This window comes from Amblyomma americanum, chromosome 11, assembly GCF_052857255.1.
Source record: "Amblyomma americanum isolate KBUSLIRL-KWMA chromosome 11, ASM5285725v1, whole genome shotgun sequence".
Lineage (NCBI taxonomy): Eukaryota > Metazoa > Arthropoda > Arachnida > Ixodida > Ixodidae > Amblyomma > Amblyomma americanum.
In genome coordinates, this window is record NC_135507.1 from 82644341 (window position 1) to 82669688 (window position 25348).

The following is a 25348-nucleotide window of genomic DNA, read 5'->3' on the forward strand; positions in this document are numbered from 1 at the left end:
TTAAATTAAATATTGCCATAATAGTATCTTACAATTTTGCAATTTTCAAAATTTTGCTCAAAGAATGTTGGACATGAAAAGGCAGTAGACTACTTCCCAGTCACCAGAAACCTACATATATTACCTATTCTGCTATTCAGGTGGAGCGCAGCATTAACAAACAACGTTCCCCCCCCCCCCCCCCCCCTGTCTACCGCTATGCCATCGCCGCCCCTAATCACACCACCTTGAATGGATCGATGTTACCGATGCTACCGATGGCTACCTTCGATTTTGTGAGACTGGCGGAAGCGTTCACTTCGGGGGTGAGAACCACAGTCTACGTACAGGGCTGAGAACGATGGCAGATGGGCGCGATTAGTTGCCTCGCAGCAGGGACTGCACACACTAGCTGCACCACTAGAATAACTGTACGCACTAGAGTACCACTGCTTTTCGGTGCTACCGCGTCCTTGGCTGACATTCCCTTTCGCCTCATGAGCATGACAATTTGAGCACATTGGAGTGCCTTACCCGGCCGTAAGAGATTGCAGCGTCCCTTTGTTATTCTCGTCTAGAGCAAAATGTTTGAAAATTTTTAAATATAAGATTAATTTGTACGTCACATTTAGTGTATTTATAACAGGTTAGTAGCCATCATGTTTAAATAACGAAGGACAACTGGGTAAGCCCGCAGTCGCCGCACACCGCATGAGTCGCCAGAAACCCCCCTACTAAAATTTCTCTTTTCTGTTGTGATGCACACTCCCGGAACGCCACTGGTATTGTAACCTTCGTATAATTAGAAACGCGCTTTCGAAAAACCTGCATTTTTTCTGGTCCTTCAAGGGTGAGAATGTAAGAAAGAAAATTCAATTTTAACTTGTGCGCACTTGGCGATTGCTTTAATAATTTTAGCTGTAGCGTGACGACTACAGCAAAATTCCGTAATATTGACAGCTAACGTTAACTTCCATTAGCTTGTTTAGTGCCAGCGGTAACTGATAATTAACCATTTGACGGCCGTAGTTGGTTCGTGTAAATGGTAAAACCCACTATTGTTTATGGCGGTGCGGATAGGGCGAATCAGATTGGTGCAAAAGGCCTGAGAGGAAATGGTGTCAATACGTCTTTTTGCTCCAATTTATATAGGTGCAACAGTCTATAAGCGTAAAGATTTAGTATGGTAATGATGCCGAAGGTAGTTATCAGATTCTATGTTGTGTGTCTGCTGGGTAAGTCATAGATTATACGAAGGATTTTCTTGAAGCACCAATTCCCTTTGTAAATTAGAATGTGTTGATGTTGCCGACACTAAGGTACTGTAATTTAGGTGGGAGCAGAATAAAGAATTATATGAGGCAAGTATGACTTTTTCCGGTAAAATGTTGCCATGACGCGATAGAAAGCCTACAACCTTGGATGTCTACAACATGACGTAATTAACATAGTCATCCCATTGCATGTTATCATGAAGATATTAAACTCCCAAAGATTTATATGATTTTACTGGTTCCATTAATTGCAATTTGTAAAACAAAGCTAATTCAGTGCCACAAGTTTTATTCTTCGGACGGAAAACTACAGCTTTGGATTGTGTCACATTTATTGAGAGGGAATTCGTGTGTGACCATTCTGCTAGGTCGTCCAGTATGCGATTAGCACGCATGTTTAGATGATTGAAGGTGTCACCAGGTATAAAGATTGTAGTATCATCTGCATAAATTATAAAGCGGGCGAAAGTGTCAATAGTAACAATATCATTAATATTTAGATTAAACAGCAGAGGATAAAGCATACTGCCTTGAGAGATACCGGTGCTAACTGAACGTCGTGGGGACTTGAATTTACTAATCTGAACATATTGTTTTCGAGATTATAAATAGGTTTTCATAAAAAGTAAGGATTGTCCTCGTATCCCATATAATACTAGGTTTTCGAAAAGAATGTTATGGGTAATTGGGTCGAAAGCCTTAGTAAAGTTGGAAAAAATACGGAATACTAACATTCTGCTTTCAAATTTTTCTAATATATTATTCTTTTGGTAAAGAAGGGCGAGCTCTGTTGATTTATTTTGTCTAATTCTGTACTGTGAACTAGTAATTATGTTCCAAGATGGCAGAATTTTTTTCATTCGTATTACAATAATTTTTTCCAGGCACTTACAAAAAGTGGGTAGAATACTGATTGGCCTGTAATTACCGAAGTCAGTCTCGTTACCCTTTTTGTACAGGACAGACACCACTGCTACCTGCATATCTGAGGGATATAATAACACCACTGGGTAAGCCCGCAGTCGCCGACACACCGCATGAGTCGCCAGAAACACCCCCTAGTATAATTTCGCTTTTCTGTTGTGATGCACACTCCTGGAACGCCACTGGTACTGTAACCTTCGTATAGTTAGACACGCGCTTTCGAAAAACCTGCATTTCTGGTGCTTCAAGAGTGAGAATGTAAGAAAGACAATTCAATTTTGACCTCTGCGCACTTGGCGATTGCTTTTATACATTTAGCTGTAGCGTGACAACTACAGCAAAATTCTGTAATATTGACAGCTGCGAAGGAATTTAAGAGCCAGCTCTTCGGCGAAAGCTTGCATGAACTGTTAATATGACCACGTCATGCGAAGCCTGTACCTGCACCGAGAGGGTCCTGATGGTGGGCAAAAGCTATCACGGCATAACATCATCATATTGAAAGAGCACATCAAAGTACTTTTCATGATCATGCATAATTGACGACATCGTGTTCTAACAATGGCATGTAAGTTTTATATGCGTTCAAATCACTTGTTCATGCATTAGGCGCCTTTTTTCATTGTCCTCTTTGATGGCTAACTTACTGACAGGTTTAATCGAGTAGCTTAAAGTTTTTTTTTTTTTTAAAGTTTGAAAAGTATTTATTTGAAGTGTGTTTCATACACTTCAGGAAGGAGGCCAAAAGGCGTGGTGCCTGACGAGGGCCTTCCTCCCTGGGGGTAAGCAAACTGCACTCGGCACATACACACACAAAATAAACAAATACAATAAATGTAGCGGTCGCCATTACACTTGCTGGCATGTTAAAAGAAAAACAAAGGAAAAACTGTACAACAATGTTAAGGTATCTTCGAAGTTGTTAAGATGCGTGCTGTTGGGTTACAGGGAATTATAAAAAGGAAAAAAATATATATATACAATCATGTTGACTGTTATCAATTTATAATATGTCACAGGATGTACCGGTTAGTCATGAAGTCAACAGTGCAATCACTTTTCTCTTGTATATTTTTTGAGTTCTGCTTGATGGAGGAGGTCATGAAAATTTCTGTTTTCATTCAAAAAGGTAGTCATCTGATATCTAATCTTTTGGAATCCGTAATTTGTTCTTGATTTTGGTGCTCTTATTGTCATGTGTCGAAGGGGATATGGGTTTTGCGGTAGTTCTGGTGTTGCACAAAAATTAGTTTCAAGATGAAATCTGTTATATGTTTCAAGTGCTAGCCGAAGAGTTTTTAATTGAAAAATTGTCAGTAACCCCAAGCTGTTCCACCACGAGTTAGTGCTATCCAAGTAGCCTAGATTGGCAATTGCTCGTATGGCCTTTTTCTGTAGTAAAAACAAAGCATTTAAATTAGTCTGTGTTGAGTCTCCCCATATCAGTAAACAATAGTGAAGATGTGAATGAAATAAACTGAAATAAAGTTGCTTTTTGAGCCATACTGGCAATAGAAGTCTAAATTTATTTAGAAGGCCCACTGATCGCGAATTTTTTTTTCTTACTTGATTAATATGGTCAGTCCACAACAGGTGTTCATTAAATATAACTCCAAGGAATTTTATTGACTGTACTCGTTGTAAAATATTCGAATTGTATAATATGATTGGCTCATTATCTATGACTTTATTTTTAGCTCTGAATATTACATACTTCGTCTTCGTGATGTTTAGTTCTAACCTGTTGGCCCTCAACCATAATGTAAGGTTTTCTAGCCAGAGATTAGCTCTACATTCTATTGCTTGTAAACTCGCGTCATGAAAGAAAATATTTGTGTCGTCAGCGTATAAAACTGTTTCGGAGGAAGGAAGAATATTAACAATGCCATCCGCATATTCTGGGTATGTAAATCATGCTTACCGGAACATAACTAGCGTTTATGTAATCCGAAGTGTCAAAATCAGGCAACGGGGCAAGTACAACCCTTGAATGGTCATCTGTAATAAAAGAATTAACGACTTACATTAATACGTTATACACTGCCAAAAGCACCGGAGAAATTTCTTCGCAACTATATGTATTTTCTTCAACAATTCCAATGGTCGCTATGCAGATTTTTTACTTTACTGCATGAGGTTCTTGAACGTAAATGTATTGCTAAGGTCATGGAAAAAGAAACTTTTCCACTGATATTGAGATCTTATCATAACTCTGGGGCGCTACTTCATAATCCGAGTACTGTTGGCAATGGTGAGGCATCTTTCATTTGGCGGATGTAACTTTGCAATACGAGATCAACCCATTTGGCACAGGAAACTCACTCGCGGGACCTGAAATTTACCAAGGTTTTCTTTATCCTTTCGAACACATAAAGCCCGTGCACAAAAATAAATCGTTTTTTGCGGTCGTCTTTGAAGGAAAAGGAAATAACACTACATTGAATATATATCTCCTACTCCCTATATTTACTAAACCAATCTGAGAGACGCATTCCTCAGGTATTATGGCATAAATGTCTACCCGTGAACACAGGTTCTGCCATAAGATCAGGTGCCATGACGGCGGATCAGTGTCCTTAAGAAACTTGTGGCCTTCTCGTAGTTAGTGGTTCCGGCTGCATGTAAAGCTTTGTGGCGAGTAAAGAAAAATCTCAGAAGATTGTTGCATTTTTCAAAATCCGATATTTCGTCAGCATTTGATGTAAAGAAAATAGCTGAATGCGAGCTCTGTTCACAATGACATTACTACTTTCTTTGTTATTAAATCAGTACGGCAGATACGGACATTTCGAACCAATATTTTTTTTGTCAGAATGACACTTGTGTAGAGAAACAAGCGCCACTTACATGGCAGAATGTTTCCGTAGCGGTTCTTGGACTTGTTTTCAGCTTTTATCGCGACATCCCACGGGTGAAGTTGGCCCTTTGGCGTTTTCTGAAATTTCAAGCATTTTGGTAGTAGCAGCTTTTGCATTGCAAACATTTAAAAACTTGCTGCCAAGTGGCATGAACGTCATTGTCATTACGCGTTTGGCGTTCACCTCCAGGCAACAGTACCTCCTAAAGGCCTGTAAGTAGTGCTATCCCTGCCAGCAGATTTAATGCTAGCTGAATAATTTCCCTAATCTGATCTCTTCAACTCATTCCCACTCGCCCCGCATCGTCTCTTGTTTTCGCAGCCACTTTCTCATCCTGCCACATAATCGCGGATCTCTGCTTTTCATTGCATGTGCCGCTAGCGGACAACGTACAGAGCGGCGAAAAGCAGATTAGCATTGGCACAAATTGGCATAAATTAGCCTGCGTTATTTTTCTTTTCTTCTAGAGAGTAACTAAGGCAGCATTACACATGACGGAAGCCAACAGTCAGCGAAAGAAAAGGGCAGAGGGTATGTTTTTTTGTTGTGTTCATCAACTGGAGATAAATACCATGAATGTTTTAAGCATAGACAGATATAATAATGAGAGTTTGAAAGACATCCTCACCATGTACTCCTCTTCGAGCACGCCCTTTGCCTGCCCATGAATGACGTGCTCCTGGAGACATTTCACGGGCACGGGCTTCGATGGCCGGCCGCCGTTAGGAACCGCGGTTATGTTGACCGAATCGCTGCTCTCCATGTTCAGTGTCATTCGTGACTTGGACATGCTGCTCTCGTCCACTGAAGCAGGAAAGTAGCGCCGTATGTTTCGACAACAACAGATGAACAAGGATACCATTTTCAAGCATTCTCGCGTATATCTCGGAGTACCAAATTTATAAACGTGCTTGGCAGCACTGGCATTGTCTTGCTCATATCTTCAGACTTTTTAGCAGGTGATCGCTGCGTACTGCGGCACATATTTGGCTGTGCTCATTGTTTTCCTCATTTCTCAATAACCACTTGAGCTTTACCTCTCCACGGCTGTTATTGATTATAAGGGCTGTGACCTTTGTATGAGCGACCCCCGTGACCTTGAAATTGGGCATGTATCTTTATATTTGCTGGACGCTACACTTTTTCGGAATTTTGAACTTTCATCAAAAATAGTGCGATGTTTGTATGAAAGTGAACACTTTTGATGGGACTCCTCATGGTTGCTACTGGCAGCCTGACAGAATCGACTACTCAGTGATCAATTGGTACCGGTTTATTTCCTATGAGCACACGGAGGCATAAAAAGGAGAGAACAAAAGATAAATTGCTGTCGTTGTTTGAGAGTGCGAACATTCGTAATTAAAGAGCAAAAACAAACAAACTTTTCATGGTAGGTTAAAAAATCACTGTGAGCAATTGCCACTTCGAGTAGAACATCCCCACATAGACAAAGCAGGCAGGCCAGACAGCGCCAATGTTTAGTCACTCCAGACCTGTCGCACTGCGGTTAAGGCGTAAAACTCATTATACTGCCAAAGTAAAACTCAAAATGTCCCTCTTGCTAAACGCCCCAAACATGAGACGCAAGAACAAAGAGCAAGCTTAGAAAAGCTTTCTCTAAAGTGTCACGATAGTCAAGAAATGCGCATTGCCATTGCAGCAGGCCACAAGCCATTTAGTTGTTATTGCATTATTCTGACAACACGTGCAGCGTGCATTTGATACATACTGTACCTCGCCGGGAACTCTGGACTGAGCACCCTTTTTGAAGCAATCCACTGATAAATAAGGAAGGAGAGGTCATGGACTTGAAGACTTACAGACCGATCAGCTTACTCTTTTTTGCTTAAAAGGTATTTACTAAGGGAATCGCGAATGGAATCAGGAAAACGTTAGATTTTAATCAACCAAATCTTTGGGCAGGCTTTTATAAAGCATACTCGATTGTAGATCATTTTTGCAATGTATATCATGCGTTAGAGGAATGTGCAGAATATAATAAACCTCTACATATAGCCTCCATAGATTGCGAGAAAATATTTGACTCAGTGGAAACTTCAACAGTCAGCCAGACAGTGCACAGTCAGAATATAAAAGATTATTATGCGGAAACAGTGGAAGATATCTGTAACGATTGCACAGCCACGATGGTCATCTATAAAGTCAGCACTAAAATTCCAAGAACGAAGGGTGTCAGGCAGGGAGACAAGATCTCGTGATTGTTATCACCACCTGTTTAGAGGAGGTGTTTTGAGTCCTGGATTTGGATCCGCTGGGGACAAGACTTAACGGAAAATACCTAAGCAATCTACGATTCGCTGATGACGTTGTTTTCCTCGGAGAATTAGGAGATGAATTTCAAAGCTGACGAAAAGGGATCAGCTTATGTTAAGCACAGCACAGCGAGCTATGGAAAGAAAAATTATAGGTGAAACGTTAAGAGACCGGAGGCGGGCAGAGTGGGTGAGTGAACAATTGCGTGTTAATGACACCCTACTTGATATCAACAGGAAGAAATGGGCTTGGGCAGGGCATGCAATGCGAAGGCAAGATAACGAATGGTCCTTAAGGTTAATGGAGTGGATTCCAAGAGTACGCATGCGTAGCAGGGGGCGGCAGAAGGTTAGGTGGGCGGCTGAGATTATGACTGACATTCACTAAAAAATTACGAGAAGCCGTACTTATCTGTAAACACCATTGAATAGACAGTTGGAAAGATTTCAATATCTGATTTTGCCGCTGATAAATGCGTCGGCTGCTAGCGGATCACCGTAAACCGACCAAGAGTAAGAGAACAAATTTTTACTCAGAACAATAATTGGAGGTAGTTGTCCGCAGTGTTCTAATAAAATCCTGCACCAATCCGCCACATTATTCTTTATCCAGGTATACCAGTCTGATTGATAAACTACCTGGCTTCTTAACCTTCACTCAGAATACGCGCACCTCGATCACAAGAATAAAAGAAGTATAATTAAAAGAAATTGCCGCGCCATATCTCTTCTTTCCATTGGTAATCTAGTAATCAGCGCTTTTGGCTCGGAACCTGTCCATTGTGATTTTTATTATAGAAAGAAAATTTACAAAGCATTTTGAGAATTTTATGAATACTTAATAAGAAAGAGCACAGAACGATAGTTAAAAGAAAACGTCTTCTTTAAATAAAAAATAGCTCCAGGACATTCGTGAATGAATCTCTACATGACTGCTCTCCACTCTTATTCTACACAGCATGTATTATGTATTATGGGCTTTCTACTAATGTTCGCTTTGTTTCTTGTGTGAGAGTATCTCTGAGCGGATATTTCACAGCAATAAATGTGCATATGATGTTTGAAACGCTCAGGTGCTCTTACGCACATTTAGAAAGCCTGGAAAATCGTTTTGTCAAGCTTCGCTTTGTGGGGCCATTAGACCGGTGCGCAACGGCTTGCCGCTTTCTGAAAGATAGAATAAAAAGTACGTTGCGATGTTTTTCACAAAAGTACACTAAAAAAATGTCATCGCGGAAACATAAGCTTATCGCAGCTATGCCTTGCTACTCAGCAGATTGCTATTGCTACGAGCTGATAGAGAGTGCACGCTTTTTTATAATATCAACATATTTTGAGACGACGCTTTGCGTGAATGCGGTGCATTAATTTTTTTCTAAACTTTCGCGTACACTCAACTTTCATTCGAAAATATTCCATCCCCTAAATACTACTGACCCTTAGTGCTTATTAAGAAGGAAAGGGTATTCTGAAATATATATAGTTTTCATCTCAAAACTAGCTAATCATTTCTTCAATGTAAGGTCAAGCATTACTCCCCAAAGCTCGCAAAATATATTAACAAATACGCCTACTTCGCAAAAGCCAAGTGTAATAAAAAAACAGAATTTTAGTACATCGGGTCCTAAAGGCCCTTAAGTGTTTATGAAGTCGAAGCGCCGCGCACGCGCGCACGGAACTAATTTTGGACACGATTTGTTTTCTTACGAATACGCCCTGCTTGCAATCATGAATTGCACCACCACCTTACCTAAAACGAAAGTTGTTAACAAGGTTTCTCGTCTGCAAACAATGGCTACTTAGCAACTGCTCAAAGCGAGCCACCAAACTTCAAAACTTTTGAAAAATGCGGAAGTATGTATGTCGCTTCCAGCTTCAAAGCACGCCATAACTTCAAGCTGCACTGAAATCGTTCCGAAAACACCTTATGTTTTTTTGATTGATGCATTTAGATGGAGTCTCTGAAGTCCGTTTTCTGTAACTTTTAGAAAGCGGTGAACACAAATTGAGGCTAAGTGAAAGTTTCCGGTGCCATTTTTTTGTCGACGCACAGGAGGTAAGAGCGAATCCCACGTTAAGCAAAAGCCGTCGGACGCTGCCATATTATTCAATAGAAAGCGAATTGGAGGTAGGCTATCTTGATGAAAGCGTTTCCCCTAGCGCAAAGTAAAGACACAAGGCGTGCCTTAGTTTTGGGCAAGTAGGTTGGCGCATCACTTGCTTCTCAAAGTTTCTCAAAGTTTCTAATGCTTTAACTATTTAGTATTCAACAGTAGCTAGAGGCGTGGTTCGGATAAACACATTGAAAATTACATCGCAACTATGATCTAAAGGGCGTGAACAAATGCATGGCCATATGATTTCGCATAAAATCTTGCATGCTGCACTAATCCTTGCTGATTAAAAGAACACTTACCGTGTGTAGTAATATGCTAAAGCCGTCCCCGCCAAAATTAGGCAAAAAATCACCAATACGGCTCCAATAACGACACCAGCGCCTGCCGCGCTACCCCTTCCATTCACTGCACAAAAAGAGAATAATATTTGAGTGAACATTTATTACCTCAATTGGAAATTTTTACCCAGTATGAAGTAAAGCTTAGATGCCAGCGTAAGACGCGAGCGCTTACCTATAACAGGTGCTGTCAACCTGTACCCATAGAGAACTTCCTGCAAGTGCGAAAGAAATAAATCTCTTTAACACTTGTCAGCATCAATATTTTCTGTTAGCCAGTGAGAAAACAAGTTTGGAGCGCGGGTCTGGCACACTCACGGGCAGTTAAGCAGCCATTGTCTGGACTTAATACAATATGGCGCAGCATACTTTACGCAGCTATTCATTTCAGAGGATATATATTGGCAATAACATTGCAGAGGTCGCTTAAGACCATTTACGTCCTGTGAATTCGAAAGTATTTGTGTCTCATCGTGGGATACTATATAACTATTTTCGCTTACTACCTATTACAAGTTAGTAACTAGTACTAACGTCTGAAAGGCCTTTAGAATAAATACCTTTACCTCAAAGGCCTTCACCCTATAGGTCTTCCACCTAAAGGTCTTGATGTGTTCATGAATAAATTGGGTCCTCTTTGACGGTCCGAACTTGTAATGTTACCTCACCTTTTCAGCCACAAATCTAGGACCATGGTGATGTCATTGGAGTTTTCAGCCCTTTTAGTCTGGACAACAACCCCAGGTTTCGTTCCTGATCAGCCATTTAACGCTTTTGAATCAAAATGATCTTTCTGCCTGAGCGCAACTTCAGAGCCAATAGCTTTATCATAAGCCACATGCTTTTAACATCTACTTTGTACTTCAAAAACATAAGTCACATATGTGACAGGTGTGGAAAAGCAAGCATAAAGCTTTGCAGAGAACTGATGCATTTGTACTCCTGAAGTAGACCTTTGAAGCAGCAGAGGAACAAATTCACGAAGGTTACGCTTTTTCCGTAATGATCGATATTCAGTGACTGCAATGCCTCGTCGTACATTAACGTCGCACACCGCCCACAGCTGCAGCATCCGCGCTTTCTCTGAGTTACGCAAAGTAATCATTGAACAGCGCGCTCTTCAATGATTGCTTCTCATAACTGTTCCCGCGCTTGAGAGAGAGCGTGAAAGGCAGATGACGACCTGCCGCTCTACGCTGCGTCATGCACACATGACCAGGACGTCATCTCATGGGATGCGCTACACTGGTTCAGTTGTCTGTGAACGAGTGCGCTTCGCCTGTGGGTATTTTATGTACAGAAAAGGCTGGGTTGGGTTTCATAATTCTTTTTATTGGGAGCAGGAACCACTTTAGCTATTACTTTAGAATATGATACCTAAAGCCATATTTTCGGCCCGAGTTTTACCCTACGTCGGTCTGTATTTTGCGTTGGACGTGCGAACTAAAAATTTTCCATAACTGCTCTGAAATTGAACGATCTTGGAGCCTCACCTGAGGCAGACGTACTATTTTAGGAGAGATCAAAGTTTTCTATTTCGATCTTTCATATGTTACACTTGTTTTCCTGATTTCAGAGCGCGCGGGAATTGAGACGGCAGTTGAAATATCTAAAACATGCGATGCAAGCACTCCGCGTTGAAATAAGGTATGATATTTGATGATCATGCAATGATAGCTTGGTATTAGTGATATAATAACTGATCTATATTAGTTGCGGCTTGTGTAAGAGGGTGGCGAAAATTAGTGAGTGTTGTAGCCAGAACTGACCGAATGGAAAGCATTGCGGCACGAATAAATTTACAACCTATGTTGATGACGATATAAGCAATAAAGTTAGCATTTTGTTAATTAGGTTACCTCGCGCAAACTATACAGTTGATGGTACATCTTCAGAAACGAGGCCAAATTTGATATTTCATCACCAGATCAGAAATACCTAATGCGGAAGTTAATTCGGTTCTGATTAGTGGACTTGCGCTCCTGTGAAAGTATAAAAATAAACCAAGAAATAATTAGAAAAACTTAAGCAAAATAACAATAGTTTCTTGGCTGTGGACCTGAGTTTGGTAATAATATTTTGGTATTGAATTTATTGATGTATTTTGGTAGCAGTAAATTTAATAGGCCGGATCACTGAAAAGTCGTAGCGTATGTGGAGAAAGAAGCCGGAAACACTATTAGATGAATATTTGCTGTTGATGGTCTGTTATATTAGGTTTGAAATGCACAAATGGCATTTTGTATAGGAAGTTAGAACCGGTTAAAATGGGGCGAGAAATATTACATCTTAATTTTGCTGTTTGTAGGTAAATTTCATTTTCAATGTAAATTCTCTCTCTTTTTTGCTTTTGTGGATTTGTCCGGTAGTATTGCAAAGAAAACTGTGAAAGCTTGAGCCGGGTGAAAGTGCAATACTGGCAAGCTGTCCAGAAGTCAGTCCTGAGATTTAAAAAGGGGGAATTTTCTTAAAGTCAGGAATTTCCTGCTCTACATAATGCACTTTTAGAGAGAATAAGCGGTTACAATTGTCAATAGGGTGAGCGAAAGTTTAAGAATCCGACAGCCTAATCTGCAAACGTCAAAGGTGATCCGAGATGCTCAGATGGTCTAATTGGTACAAGGGCGATTTCGAAAAGCTTGATACAAAGATAAAACAAGAGGATACAAGAATAAAGGTTTGATAACTCAGTTTTAACTTTTGTTTACGGATACGGCACTACAGGCTCTAGCCGTTCTGCCTTGATGCCGCATCTACCAAGCGAGTTCCGGAAATTTCCCAACTACGCAGAGTATATGGGTTTCGTGCGCCGTCAGTGCGCATCGTAGAAATACAGGTGGCGAAATTAATCCACAGTCGTCCATTATACTCTATCTGTCTTAGCTAATCTGCAGATGCCATACGGTACACGTGAAATGCCTAATTGCCTTTCAGAGGGTAAGTATATCTCGTTTTCAAAACCATCTACAATCAGGAGCCATCACGATCTTAATATCCAACCCGGTACTAACATTTTCAAATGTTTTTTTTTTCGCGTACTGTGTAGAGTTGGAACTCTTTGCATGGCAGCATTCGTGCATTATCAATTTCTGATTTTGCTTCGCCAGTCGAGTCGTAACTTTTTAAGGTGTTGTGGGCAGCGTCTATATTAGCAATGTTTGTCATGTACCCTTTTATGGGTGAAATTGTGCAACAACTGATGCACTCACTCCTGGTATAGCCCCTAGAATGGGGCTGCAGTATCTTCAAATAAAATAAGAATAAATAAATTTACCTTACCCTTTTCCTGACGCAGCACTAACACCGTCCTAATACCGTACTAATGCAAGGCCGTCTATGGAAGGCAAGGAAAAAGACTGAAAGAACAGATGGGCAACAAGTCTGCCTATGGTGGTAGCGCACATAGCAACCAGCGCAACCCGGCAGCTGAGCTGTATGAGTAGGCAGAAGCAGGCGACGAACGCGGCGACGCAGGTGAAAGCGCCAGTGCAACGCCACGAAGCAGACAACAACCGCGATGCATGCCACGACGCTTGCGGGTGTGTGCAAAATAATGAGCAGAAAATGTAAAATGTGTGCACTGCTTGCACCACGGACCCTGGCGTACCCGCAGCAGTGGTGCGGTGGGAGTGCTGTACCAGCGCCAATATCAAATCCGAGCGCCATCTATCAGATACCCAACAAGCTCTCTCCGATGGAGCAAAACTGAGTCAATGTTATCAGCGTAGTGGCACTCCTTTCCAGCTTACACCGTGTCCTAAACATTGGACGACGGCTGTTAGATTGATTACAAGAGAGCTTATACTAACTGCGGCGTTTACTTTAAGATTTCTCTCTTTGTTGTCTGCAAGTTTTTTCAGATGTTTCTTGATGTAATAACACTGACTATTCTCGTCTAAACCAACTGCGTTGACTACCACATGTTAGGCAGAGCAAGTACAACTAAATACTTCACGCAAAAATAAAAACACTCGCGTTAACGACAGGTACTGGTATGGCATCTGTCCATTGTGCGGCAATTCTTTGTTGGGGAATATGATGCGATTAATCATTAGTAGGTGGCATGGAGACTTCAATTACATATGTGAGGCGTTCTCGTTGGATCACGTCTTCATCATCTTGATGACAAAGGTATATATGTAGCGATCTTTATTTCTTTCTCCTGCCGGTTTACTTTCGGCCCTCTCCATGAAGATGGCTTCGTTGGTTTTTTGTCAGTGATCAAATTAGGGCCTCAGTACATGGAACCCGGTGTATTCCTGCTGGCTAATCTCATTTTCTTCGTATAGCATGTATTGAAATTTGAAACATTTAGACCTGGCTACTACCCAAGTGCAGCCGTAACCGCGATATAAATCCGAGCATATAAATATTGCTCATAGCGTATAATCCTGTTCATACACGATGTGCAACGCATCCATAATTAGCGCTCTTATTTACGCTGCCAATATCCGCGATTAAAAAGGAGTTCTTTCCTGGAGGTGTGTGAAAAATTAAAAAAAAAACGTTAGAGATCACTCCGGCTACCCGCATTGAAAGAGTGCGAAAGCATTGATGCCTCCTCAACACTCGTCGCCTTTATATGCCTCTCTTTGAGTCCATTGACGTTTGGTTCTAATTAATTAAATAAATAATCTGTCAATCAAACTTTTTGTTCCATTAATTAGCACTCACAAAACACATTTCGATCCGTTTCAAATTTTATTTTCTTTCTTTGTCTATTTTACAACTATTTTTCCATCCACACCTGTTTTTTCGTCCACTCAGTATATATCGACGTCTGCTCTATTTCGACGTTTTTTACACTATTGGGTTTATTTATTAACTAATCACCCTACTGACATGAAAATTTTTGCCGATCATCCTCACATTGTCCTCTATTCATCACGACCATTTGTTTAATGCTACCGTTTCTGAGAACGCTACATTCCCTGCGGACACGTTTTGGTTACACGCTTTGGTGACACGACCTCGTCGACATAGCCTAGAAATGCACGCGCATTAATAAATGTTCTGCCTACAGCTATACTGTGCGATAGATTTGTCATAAGCTTGAATAAATGCGCTCATACGGCTGACCACTGTTGCTTTATCGTGCCTCAGACCGCACATCCAGAAAACAAGCAGGCAGTAGCGCGCATTCTTTTATTATTTTATCATGCGGACTGCTTCCGTACCAATCACGGTGTTGCACGCCATGCCTGAAATGGAGTATAGTCCCCCCTGCCATCAATTGCCCGTCAATTCTCCACTCACTCCTGAAAACTTTGTCTCCGCAACAAGCCCGAACCGGTAGGGTGTGGCGTCAGTCAGGGGCGGGTTCTCGAAGCCGCCGACAGCGCTGCCGTCTCCGACCACAAATATAGGCGTGTCTTGCAGTTGGCGGGGATTCAGGTGGGCAGCCACGTAGTGTCCGAGGCGCATTTCTTCAGCCGTGCTGTAGTTGACCAGCCTCACGGGTGTGGGAATGGAGCTCCCTTCCCGAACCACAACGAGGTAGTAGCCACTACAGCAGTAATAAAATAACAAATGACTTAAAATTCATCCTTTATTAATTATCTAAAACCTTCAAAGTTATTGTATTTAAGCCATTTTTCGATTTCGTGCTTTAGACTTCGGAGCAGTGGCAATCGCTTACATGCCTCTAGCTGCCCCTTCGTTTTAATGCGCTAGCACTTACAGTGGCCATTCCCTCATATGGGCATCGTGTGTTTTTCTGCTTATCTGAAGCCGGTTTTATGGCAGGCTGCTCGCCAGCCCTTCGGTAGGTGGGAAACGTGCCCACCGTGTCAGGCGGGAGCCCATTTAACCGTGAGAGGCCGCTCGTAAGAGCAACCTGGTTCGCAACACAACCCAAGCAACCCAATTCTCACCGACGGCAGCACCTGCCATAGCGCCTGCCTTGTGCCACTGCTCACCTGCCCACTGGGTGGCTTACTTGCCAAGGTGTAGCTGGTGGTTACCAGACGAGAACCTGGGGCGCTAACTAGGCGGCACCGCCCCTAATCACAATGAGCAGCAGCGGTTAGCAGGAGAACGTAGTTTGAATGATGCTTGCACACTTGCTAAACAGAAAAACTTTGGGTGGTGATCAGGTGGGTTGCCTGGTACCACCTAGTATGTCGTAGCTCTAATCGTCAGTTGACGTCATGCTAGCGCACATGTTCCCAGGTGGCCTAATTCCCCAAACCGACTGACATTTTTGTCGTTTTCTGTTTTCCCATATTTTTTCCCTTCTTTGGGAGGAGGCGACGTGTCAGATCAAGTAAAGCTTATTAAGTAAAGCTTATCTCCTGTGGTCTTTTCTCTTTCGTTTTGTTGCTTTTCTTTGTGTATCGTTGCCTGCCATGCATCTCGTCCTCGAAACCTTTTCATTCGCTTCTCGACAGCCCCGATGTTGCATTTCTCCCCTCATTGTCGCAGTACTAACGGTGTGCGCAGGCCTTTGAAAATGAACTTTCTAGTTCTCACAGCAGCTGTGTCTACCAGCGCTTCCCACAGCGAAATGACTGTCTCATAAATATTTCCTATCTCTCTCTCTCTCTCCCGTGAATCCACCACTAACACGGAAATGTGGACGGCAAACTGTCGTGTCGTCCTTTGCTCATTTAATGCGACATAAGAGCACTATGAGCACCTCTGTTGTGCAGAATAGTACATGTCTGCGAGTCACCTTTATATCTAATTCAACACACTTTTCGCCAAAGAAAACATATTGCCACATGTAACCAACGGACTCCTAATTTTAGCCCTGCGAAAGTTTATCGTTGTGTACAACGTAATTTATACATACGTAATTGGACCTTTCATAGAGTCAACAGGACTCAGGACGACAGTGACCGTCTTACTGGCGATAGCCCCAACCATGGGCTCAACTTGAACTTCGGGCGCTGCAAAATAAACAAGCGGTATGGTCGGAATGCATGTCTCAGATGACAGCTTCGTAGTCGTACAAGAACAGAGATTACTAATGCCAGCACAGTGTACTAGAAGGACACGAGGGGCCGTATTCTACAAGTTGTTCGCTTTCTGCTTTTTATTAGACATCCTTTTGGTTGTCTGTCTTTGGTCACTCAGATATACCCCTCGGCTTTCAAGCGTCCATGGGAAGCGACCCGGCCATTGGTTGGTTGGGGACCGTACCTCGTCGCAACCAATGGCAGCCAGTGGTCAGGTCGGATCGTATGCTGCTGACAGAATGCTGCAATTTACGTCACCATTGACTGCATGTTGCATCCATTGGCGGCAATGAAGCAGGTCCAGTAGCCAGTGGTCGCCTCGCTTCCCGCAAATGCTTGAAAGTCGCGGGCATATCGGAGTGACCAATTACGTAATACCAAATGGACGCGAAATGGACAATGGGAAAAGGACAGCTTGCAGAACATGGGTTCAGAAGTTCAGTGCAAACTTTGCTGCGAAATAAACTGCAACAAAAAACTGAAAAATAAGGCGATCCGATGATTAAAAGCTTATATGTGGTGCTTAAGCAGTGCCTATGGTGAAAGCAACCTAATACTGTTGTTGCCAGTAATTCTGGTTTGGTTTGGGTTAGGGGGTTTAACGCCCGAAACAACTCGGGCTATCCCTTAGCAAAAAAAGTCTGTGCTAAACATGCATTTCGAACACATTTTATTAATTCCTTATTAATTTTGCATTTTTTTACCCTAAGCTTAAATTGCAACACGAATGCTTTCTGAGTATGCTACGAGTAATATTTTGAACATTCTTAAAAATGCGTCAAAAATACATTTTTGCCTGCTTAGTATATTTATTATACATTATTACTAAACTAAATATACACAATAACTAGATTACAATAAAAATACTCTAAAAGATACAATTAACACATTAAAGATATGCTAAAATATACATTAAAGAGTTTGCATTCGAAATACATTAAAATATATTCACTTCGGCTTCGAAAAGGGGCAGTAGACGGATTAACCGGCCGGTAATGATCAATGTTGTCAACAGCAGAGTATATAGCGACTGAACAGGCTATAAGCATCAGGAGACAGACAATCGCAGAGAAAACGCGTCGTTATCATTATGTCTAGGACATTGAAAAGTGACGTGACGAGACCTTAACGGGAAAGATGTCGCTTCACAGGAAATGCCGACGGAAACTGACGTCAACAAAGAGGAAGTTCTCCGACAAGCGTGATACTTGGCTTCGCTTACACATTATCTTGTCCGGTGAGGCGCTTTTCGCGCACTGTGGGCCCACAAATTGCTGCACAAGCGACGGAGTGGTCGCGTTCGAATCTACGGCTTATCTAGAACCGAACTGCCAGTCGTAACTTGCGTCAGGCATCGGTCAGGAGTCGAACTGTCAACCAACATATACATGGGCGTCTAAGGAAGCCGGTCGGGCTTACCAGTCGGGGTCATTTTTGTCGGCATGCTCGGGCCCGGAGGTGCGCTTGGCGCCCTTGCCGGTATACTGCTATCACGCTGTGCACACGTAATTTAAATAAGTGGTGGTTGCCTTCCTTCTAGAATCTACTATAAACGAATGCACGACAGAAAAGGGACTGCTTTCACTGTTCCCGGAAAAGTGATTTCGAGCACTAGGTGGTTCCCCGGCAGCTTTAAGTGTGCTGCCAATATGCTGACGCGGACACCCCCTTTGTTAGAATTGAAATATACTTTGCTCGAATTAATTTCGTATTTACGAAAGTACATTTTAAATGCATTGTAAACAGAGGTCATCTCCCGAGACGCGATTTCGAGCACTAACTGTTCAACGGCAGCTTGAAGTGTGCTGCAAATGCGTTTACGCGGACACCTCATTCGTTAGAATTGAAGTGTAGTTTGGAAGAATTAATGTTGTATTTGCGAAAGTGCACTTGCCAACATGCAAAATACATTTCCTGAAACGCGATTTCGAGCACTAGATTATTCTACGGCAGATAAAAGTGTGCTTCAAATATGTTTAAAGTGACTGCCTGTTTGTTAAAATTGAAGTATACTTGAGACGAATTTAATTCAAATTCACGAATGTACACTTTTAATACATTGACAAGATGCTAAAACAGCATACATATTTTTTCAAGTGTTTGAAACGTGCTCGAAACATTCTTTAGGTGATGTATACTTCACACGAATTAATCTCATATTTACGAAAGTACACTTTTAAAATATATACAAAATGCTAAAACCGCATACATATTTCTTCACGTGTTTGAAACGTGCTCGAAACATGCTTTAAGAAATGCATAATTCAGACGAATTAATTTCATATTTAAGAAATGGCACTTATAATACATTTAAAAGATGCTGAAACCGCATACATAATTTTTTATGTATTTGAAACTAGCTCGAAGCATCTTTAAGTGACCTATTTTTGCCCAATTTTAAGAACATGTTTCGAATACCAAGCAACCAAGCATAAGATGTCAGGAACCTATTTCCGGCAAATTTTTAGTGTTTTCATGAACACAAAATACGGTTAAAATACATTATAAATATCCCGCCGTATATTCCAAATCTATTAGTTTTCGTAAGGGGATGAGGGATGCCGTAGGAAAGTATCCGTAAATCTCGACCACCTAGGGTTCATTAACATGCACTGACATGGCACAGTGCACGGGCTCCAGCATTTCGTCTGCTTCAATGTGCTACCGTCGCGGCCGGGATCAAACCCGCGTCTGTCTGTTCAGCAGCTGAGCGCCAAAACCCGTGAGCCACCGCATCAATAACAGGCTTAGGCCTGGACTCTAATATAGCGGACCTTATGCGCATAGACGAACATCTAGGGCGCATGATCCATGCGTTTCCAACCAGCGGGGTTGTCTGCGGGGCAGGGCCGCGCCACGGCTCGCCCATGCCTTCGTAACCAGCCGGATCCTCTATGCCATGCCGTACCTTCGCAGCACCAAACGGGTAGACGAGAGCATTGGCGCCATCATCAGGAAAGCTATAAAGCGAGCACGGGACCTCCCGGTGGCTACCTCCGACGCCAAACTGAGGGCGTTGGGGGTGCTAAACTCCTATCACGAATTGCGGGAAGCCCTCCTCGTGAACCAATCTATGCCGCTCTCGCAGTCGGCTCCTGGGCGCCGCCTGCTAGACCGCTTACCTATCCAACGCACATGCTGAGCGGAGGGGACGGATAACGTCCCAGTGCGGTAGCGCCATATGTCCTGGGTCGCTCCGCGCCCGCGTAACATGGACACGACTTCACGCGAAGGCAGACGACAAGCGCGGGCTCGGGCTCTTGAGAGGCAATGTGGATCTAAAAAGGGCGACTTCTACGTGGACATCACAGGGTTGTAGCCCGCGGGATTGTAGACGGCTGCCGTAGTCCACCGGGGAATGGATGTCGATGGGCGATCTTTTCGGGGCCCAATTCAACACGAGCGGGGAAGTTGCCTTAGCTCACGTTGCCACGGATTCAAAATCAAGAACGGTTATTACAGTCTCGCCGGGCATGTGAACGCTGTCTGGCTGGGGAAATTTCCCTTTTTGACTCCCAAATACTACAACGGGCTGTCGTCGATCCAGCTCCGACAAATATAATCTGGGTTCCTGGCCAAAAGGGTCTACGAGGCAATGAGGTCGCTGAAGCGGCCGCCCGAGCGCTTAGCCACCGGGCTCCTCAACATAACTCTCCTGGCTCAGAAGCTCATCAAGTGCTTTTGCGGCTCCGCCAAATTTTAATTAATTATTGCGACAGCCACCGCCCCTATCCGGCTGCTGCCAAGAGGCTGAATAAGGCGGAGGAGCGAACTCTGCGGCGCCTGCAGACAGGAACTCTTCTGTGTCCTGCAGTAGTGAAGCACTTTTATTCCAAAATAGATGGGCGTTCCCCACACTGTGAAGAGACCTGCGCTATCTTTAGTACTCAGGATCCTCAGCTTTCCCTTTCCGCTAAGAACTCTGGTAAAGCGGGTGCGAGACGAGCCTCGTCGTGCGGTGTCCCGGACGAAGGATATCGGCCATGTAGCTTCGTCTTATGACTCCCAAACTCTAATCGAACATTAAAAAGTTTTCACCACCTACACCACCACCCCCACAGAAGTGATTTGTCTTGTAATTTTAAAAATGGTGGTCTTTTTTGTGGTGGTGGATGAATAAATTAACAGAAAATGTTTAGCACATTCGATTTAGTGCAAAGGCACGGGTTTTTTATTTTTATTTTTGCAAACACTGTTTTCACTAATGTTGCATACATGAACCTCTGAAATGAGGCACAGAAATGACGACTGATTCAATCTGCCGTCTTTTTTTGGCGGCCATGGAAAAGTCGATTTTGCTCGGGTCAGAACCTTCGCATTAGAGCTAAGTAGGACTCCACCATGAATGGGCAGTGCCTCTGAACGGAGCCCTAGATTGGAGTTAATCTATGCGGGCCGCAGATTGTGCGCCAATTTTGGCTGCTGAATTTTCGAATTTCCCGCTGAATTTCTCGCCATTGGTATGGCCCTTCAGAAACCTCCCCGTTATATTTCTTAATTATTGCTCCCGGGCAGTCTCTCAGCCTTAGCAGCGCTTAAAATCTCGAGGACTAGTCTCTTGTTGCGATCCTTAATGTACTTTGTGCCCTTGAATGTGCAAGAAATGCGTTTTCAATGTATTCCAGGGCACTGTGGCATTGCTTCAAATTTTATCGCAAATTTCTGAGCGAAATCAGCCATTAGTGGCTGTAGCCCTTTCTTTCCGTACCTAACCCTGCCGAACACATCGCGTTATGAGCGTTTCCAAATACACCAGAACCTGAGCCATGAGCCCATCCTTGCTACGGCGGACTAAGAACGCTTAAAATTTTCATTGTACGTTTGTTCATGTGCGTCAAGGCAATGTGATGTTTCCGTGGCACTATTGCGCGAAACGAATTCCTCGTCTGAATTTTTATTTATGCCGTTCTGGGTCCAGGCTGTCGAATGCATGTGCGTCATGCGGAGAATTTGAATCCTTAGACCATTTCATCCTTTCCTACCAGAGGCTTTCAGGGCACAGATTTTGGTATTCGCAATTTCCCCTAGCTCAATTAGGGCTGCCGTTTACTCTACCCATTTTCCTCTCCTTCGGTGCAACCGTCATAAGGGCATGCCGCAAAGCTGGTCTGTGAGCTTCTTCACAGGCATGCTATCGAGAACGGCAGATTTTTGTGTTAAATCTTTCCCTTTACTTTTCTCTGAATTTTTTATTGATGAATACTACTTTTTAATTAATGTACTTCAACTGTCACCTCTTTGTTTCTTCGATTTTCACCCCAATCTTCTCAAACTCTCTCAGAATTCCTTATTCGCTTTCCAAGATTCCTCCATTTTTATTTGTGAGCTGCATGAGATAAAAATGGACGACTTTTCCTCTTGTTTGGTTCTGCACAAAATCCTGGCCAATCCCAACCGTGGGTATGTGCCATCACTTCTGAAGCCACGACAACAACGGAGCGCTCGCGTAAGCTAATCCCCCACGGTGGATGCGTGCCACTCCAACAGAGGAAAGAAACAACAACAACAGTAATAACATACGCGACGCATACACGAACTAGACGATTTTTCTAGGCTCTGAAAGTCCGGATTATTGCTTTCGCGCTATTAACTAAACAGTGTGAACCAGCACTTGACACACCTTTGTTCCCTCGAAGTGCATTTGCGTGCTGTTGTTTGAATCAACGGAGAATAGTAAGTTTTCTTGGGCATAATACGATACACTTTTCGGCGATGTCCGACGGAGGAAATCAATGGGTAATTACGAGCGAAGAACTGGTAACCGAAATTTATGTGCGCACGTACACCAATTCATCAAGGTGTATATAGCCACCGGCACTGAGCACATTATTGTTCGATTAAAACAGGCTCAGTAATAATAAAACAAACGTTGAATGATTTAGAATGGTATTAAAAACTTCCAGTTTACAGAATAGTGAGCGCTACGTGGAAGTTCAGACTAGAAATAGTAAGGCGAACAATATACACAAAGATGTTATGAAGAGCTTCAGAATTAACTTCACCGCTTAATCCTTGAAAGAAGAAGCTTTATTATTCCGAGCATTATGAGCACTTGCTTTCTTCAGTTCGCACAAAAGTGATTATCAGCAGATCGTATCGCTAGGGCGCTCGGTTACAGAGCAGGAGCACACGGGTTCGAACCCGACCGCGGCAGCCGAGTTCTGGGCAGGCGCCTGTGTGCTGTGCAGTGTCAATGTATGTTAAAGATTTCCAGGCAGCAGAAATTATTCCGCAGCAATGACAGAAATCTTTATACCGATTCCTGCCAAAATTTTCTCAGATACCCTGCAGTGATAGTCATTAAGGAAACGCGTTGCCTCTGTGCTGTGCAGTGCCAATGTATGTTAAAGATTCCCAGGTGGTAGAAATTATTCCGGAGCCCACCACTACGGCACCTCTTTCTAAATTACCTTTTTAACTTCTTTATCTCTTTCCTTAAGGCGCTGTTCGGGTGTCCACCGAGATATGTGAGACAGTGGTTGCGCCATTTGCTTTCCTCAAAAATCAATTTTCAATTTTTCTGTATCTTTACCATGTGGAGTAGCTTTAATAAAACTAAACTCGAACTCTTCCGGAAACCTCATAATGTCACTTATCCTGTTAATGTCACTTACCCTGTGTAGAGTGGGTTTGGAGCTTTTACTTCGTGATTTCGAGAAGATATTTCACAGTTTGCTGAGAATAAGAGTGGAAACTGTTTCAAGCTAATATTAAACAATAAGAATCGTGGGAAGCGTTAGTATCGTATTGAGTAGATATTATTTCGCACACAGTTGCTGCAGCGCCCAAAGCCTAAAATCAGAAACAAGCGCTTCACTGCGTGACCTGCTCCCTGTTGCGGTTCATGGAAAAACATATTTCTTTCCCTGTAGCTGTGTGCACTGTGGTGGGCTAGAAAAAAAAATTCCATAAAAGGCTTCGCAGTCAGGTTAGATAACAGAACGTGCTAACATCCTATCGATGGTGATTCGTGTCCGCTCAAGAAAAGAGGCAGAGGCGAAACATCCTAATAAGCTCCTTATTATTTCTGCACGCACACTACAACACAACCGTGTCTAAAACTGAGCCCAGTATACAGATGAGTGAAAAGCGCTAGAAGCACTATGACATGCATCGTTCAGTAATCTATACTAATTTAGCTGAAGGCGCGGCACCCTGCCATCTCCGCTCTAGTTATCGTTATGTGTTTTTGTGTGCGGTGTTGTGGTTTATGGCGCATAGGCAACTAAGGCCATCATGCGCCATCTAGTTATCACTAGGTCTGATGCCAAAAAGGTACAATTTGTATGAAGGCAATTCGAATTAGGAACAAGAAATTGATATGATGCAAGACAGAACTGTATTTGGTGGTGGTTTTGGTCCTGATGAAATTAAGCTCCAGGTTAAGGTCCCTGTTTTGTTTATGCGTTCAGATTTTTTTTTGGGAGGGGAGGGGACCTGTTATGTGGCGGGAATATTGTCGCCTCAGGGCTTAAATCCGAGAGCTCGCATGAAATACTCACGCGATGCCTTTGTGCTGAAGTTGCCGCAGATGGCGTCTCCGTATCCCGCGCTCATGCTGGCCTGAACGCATACCGTGTACGTAGAGCCCGGAAAGAGACCTCGCAGGTAAAACTCTGGCTTGTCTGAGATGTTAAGCACCACTGATTGTGGCTGCCATGAGTTGGCCAGCATTGTGTTGAAGGAATGCGAGAGAGAATACGTGAGCTGCGTGGAAGACAAAAAGCGAGTATAAAGCAGTGCAGGTGCGTATGCGTAGAACCTTGGTCATCAAGCAATAGGTGATGTACCAGAGCCGAAAAAGCATTTATTCTGGTTCTGGGCATAACTAGGCTTTTCGAATTAGCGTCACTACATTTCACGTCAAATTTGATAAAAGCAGCCCAGGTGCTGCCAGATTGAACCTCCAGCCTCGCTATATAAGCGCTAGCAGTGCTTAATATTCTTGGTCCGGGGCCTGCTTTGACTTCTTTTTAAAGCAGTCTAGCGTTGTGTCTAATCAGTCTGTTCTTTTTTCTCTCAGAAATTACAGATATGCACCAGTCCGTTCAGTAATTCCAGCAGTCTGAAGAAGAGTAAATAGTTGTCCCTTGCGAGTTCATAGTAATCAAAGCTCGAGGTAGCCCAACTATTTGATAGATTTCTAGAGTGATTCGGACTTAAATAGTGCTCGGGTTCCAAGATATCTAGCTGAAACAAATATATATTGGGAAGTTGGGTTAGATACGAGTACGCTCATTATACTAAGGGTTTCCGCATATGAAGTTTTAAAAAAGGTCCCACACCGAATAAAATCGACGCTCCAGAAGTTTCTTCCATCAATGAGGAAAGATTCTGGTTCAGCCGCTTATCCTAACAGGTCGCTAATTACGAGAGCACATACGTAGCATGATCCGATTTATCCAAGCGTAAACAGCTATTTTTCGTAATTTTAGGCGGGAAACTTCCTCTGTTGGATTAGTTTTCGCTTCCACTTAAGCCTAATTGTATAACTTCCAAGTTAGAAAATTTGATTTCCAATGACGCGCGCAACGAAGCGATTGCCGAACAATCTCAGTACTCTTGAATATTATTAGGTCCGAAAACATTGGGATGAGATGGAAGCACACGCTAGAATTTAATTTTG

At 42.8% G+C, this 25348-nt stretch overlaps 1 protein-coding gene across 1 annotated transcript in view; it reads right to left on the reverse strand.

The window, feature by feature from the left end:
- LOC144109755 (receptor-type tyrosine-protein phosphatase T-like) overlaps positions 1-25348 on the reverse strand; it is a 109552-nt gene that overhangs the window by 25926 nt on the left and 58278 nt on the right. Inside the window, 9 exon segments of the mRNA XM_077642551.1 lie at positions 4099-4175; positions 5025-5112; positions 5664-5839; positions 8396-8475; positions 9725-9830; positions 9939-9978; positions 15020-15269; positions 16557-16653; positions 24225-24429. Coding sequence (XP_077498677.1) covers positions 4099-4175; positions 5025-5112; positions 5664-5839; positions 8396-8475; positions 9725-9830; positions 9939-9978; positions 15020-15269; positions 16557-16653; positions 24225-24429 — 1119 coding nt within the window.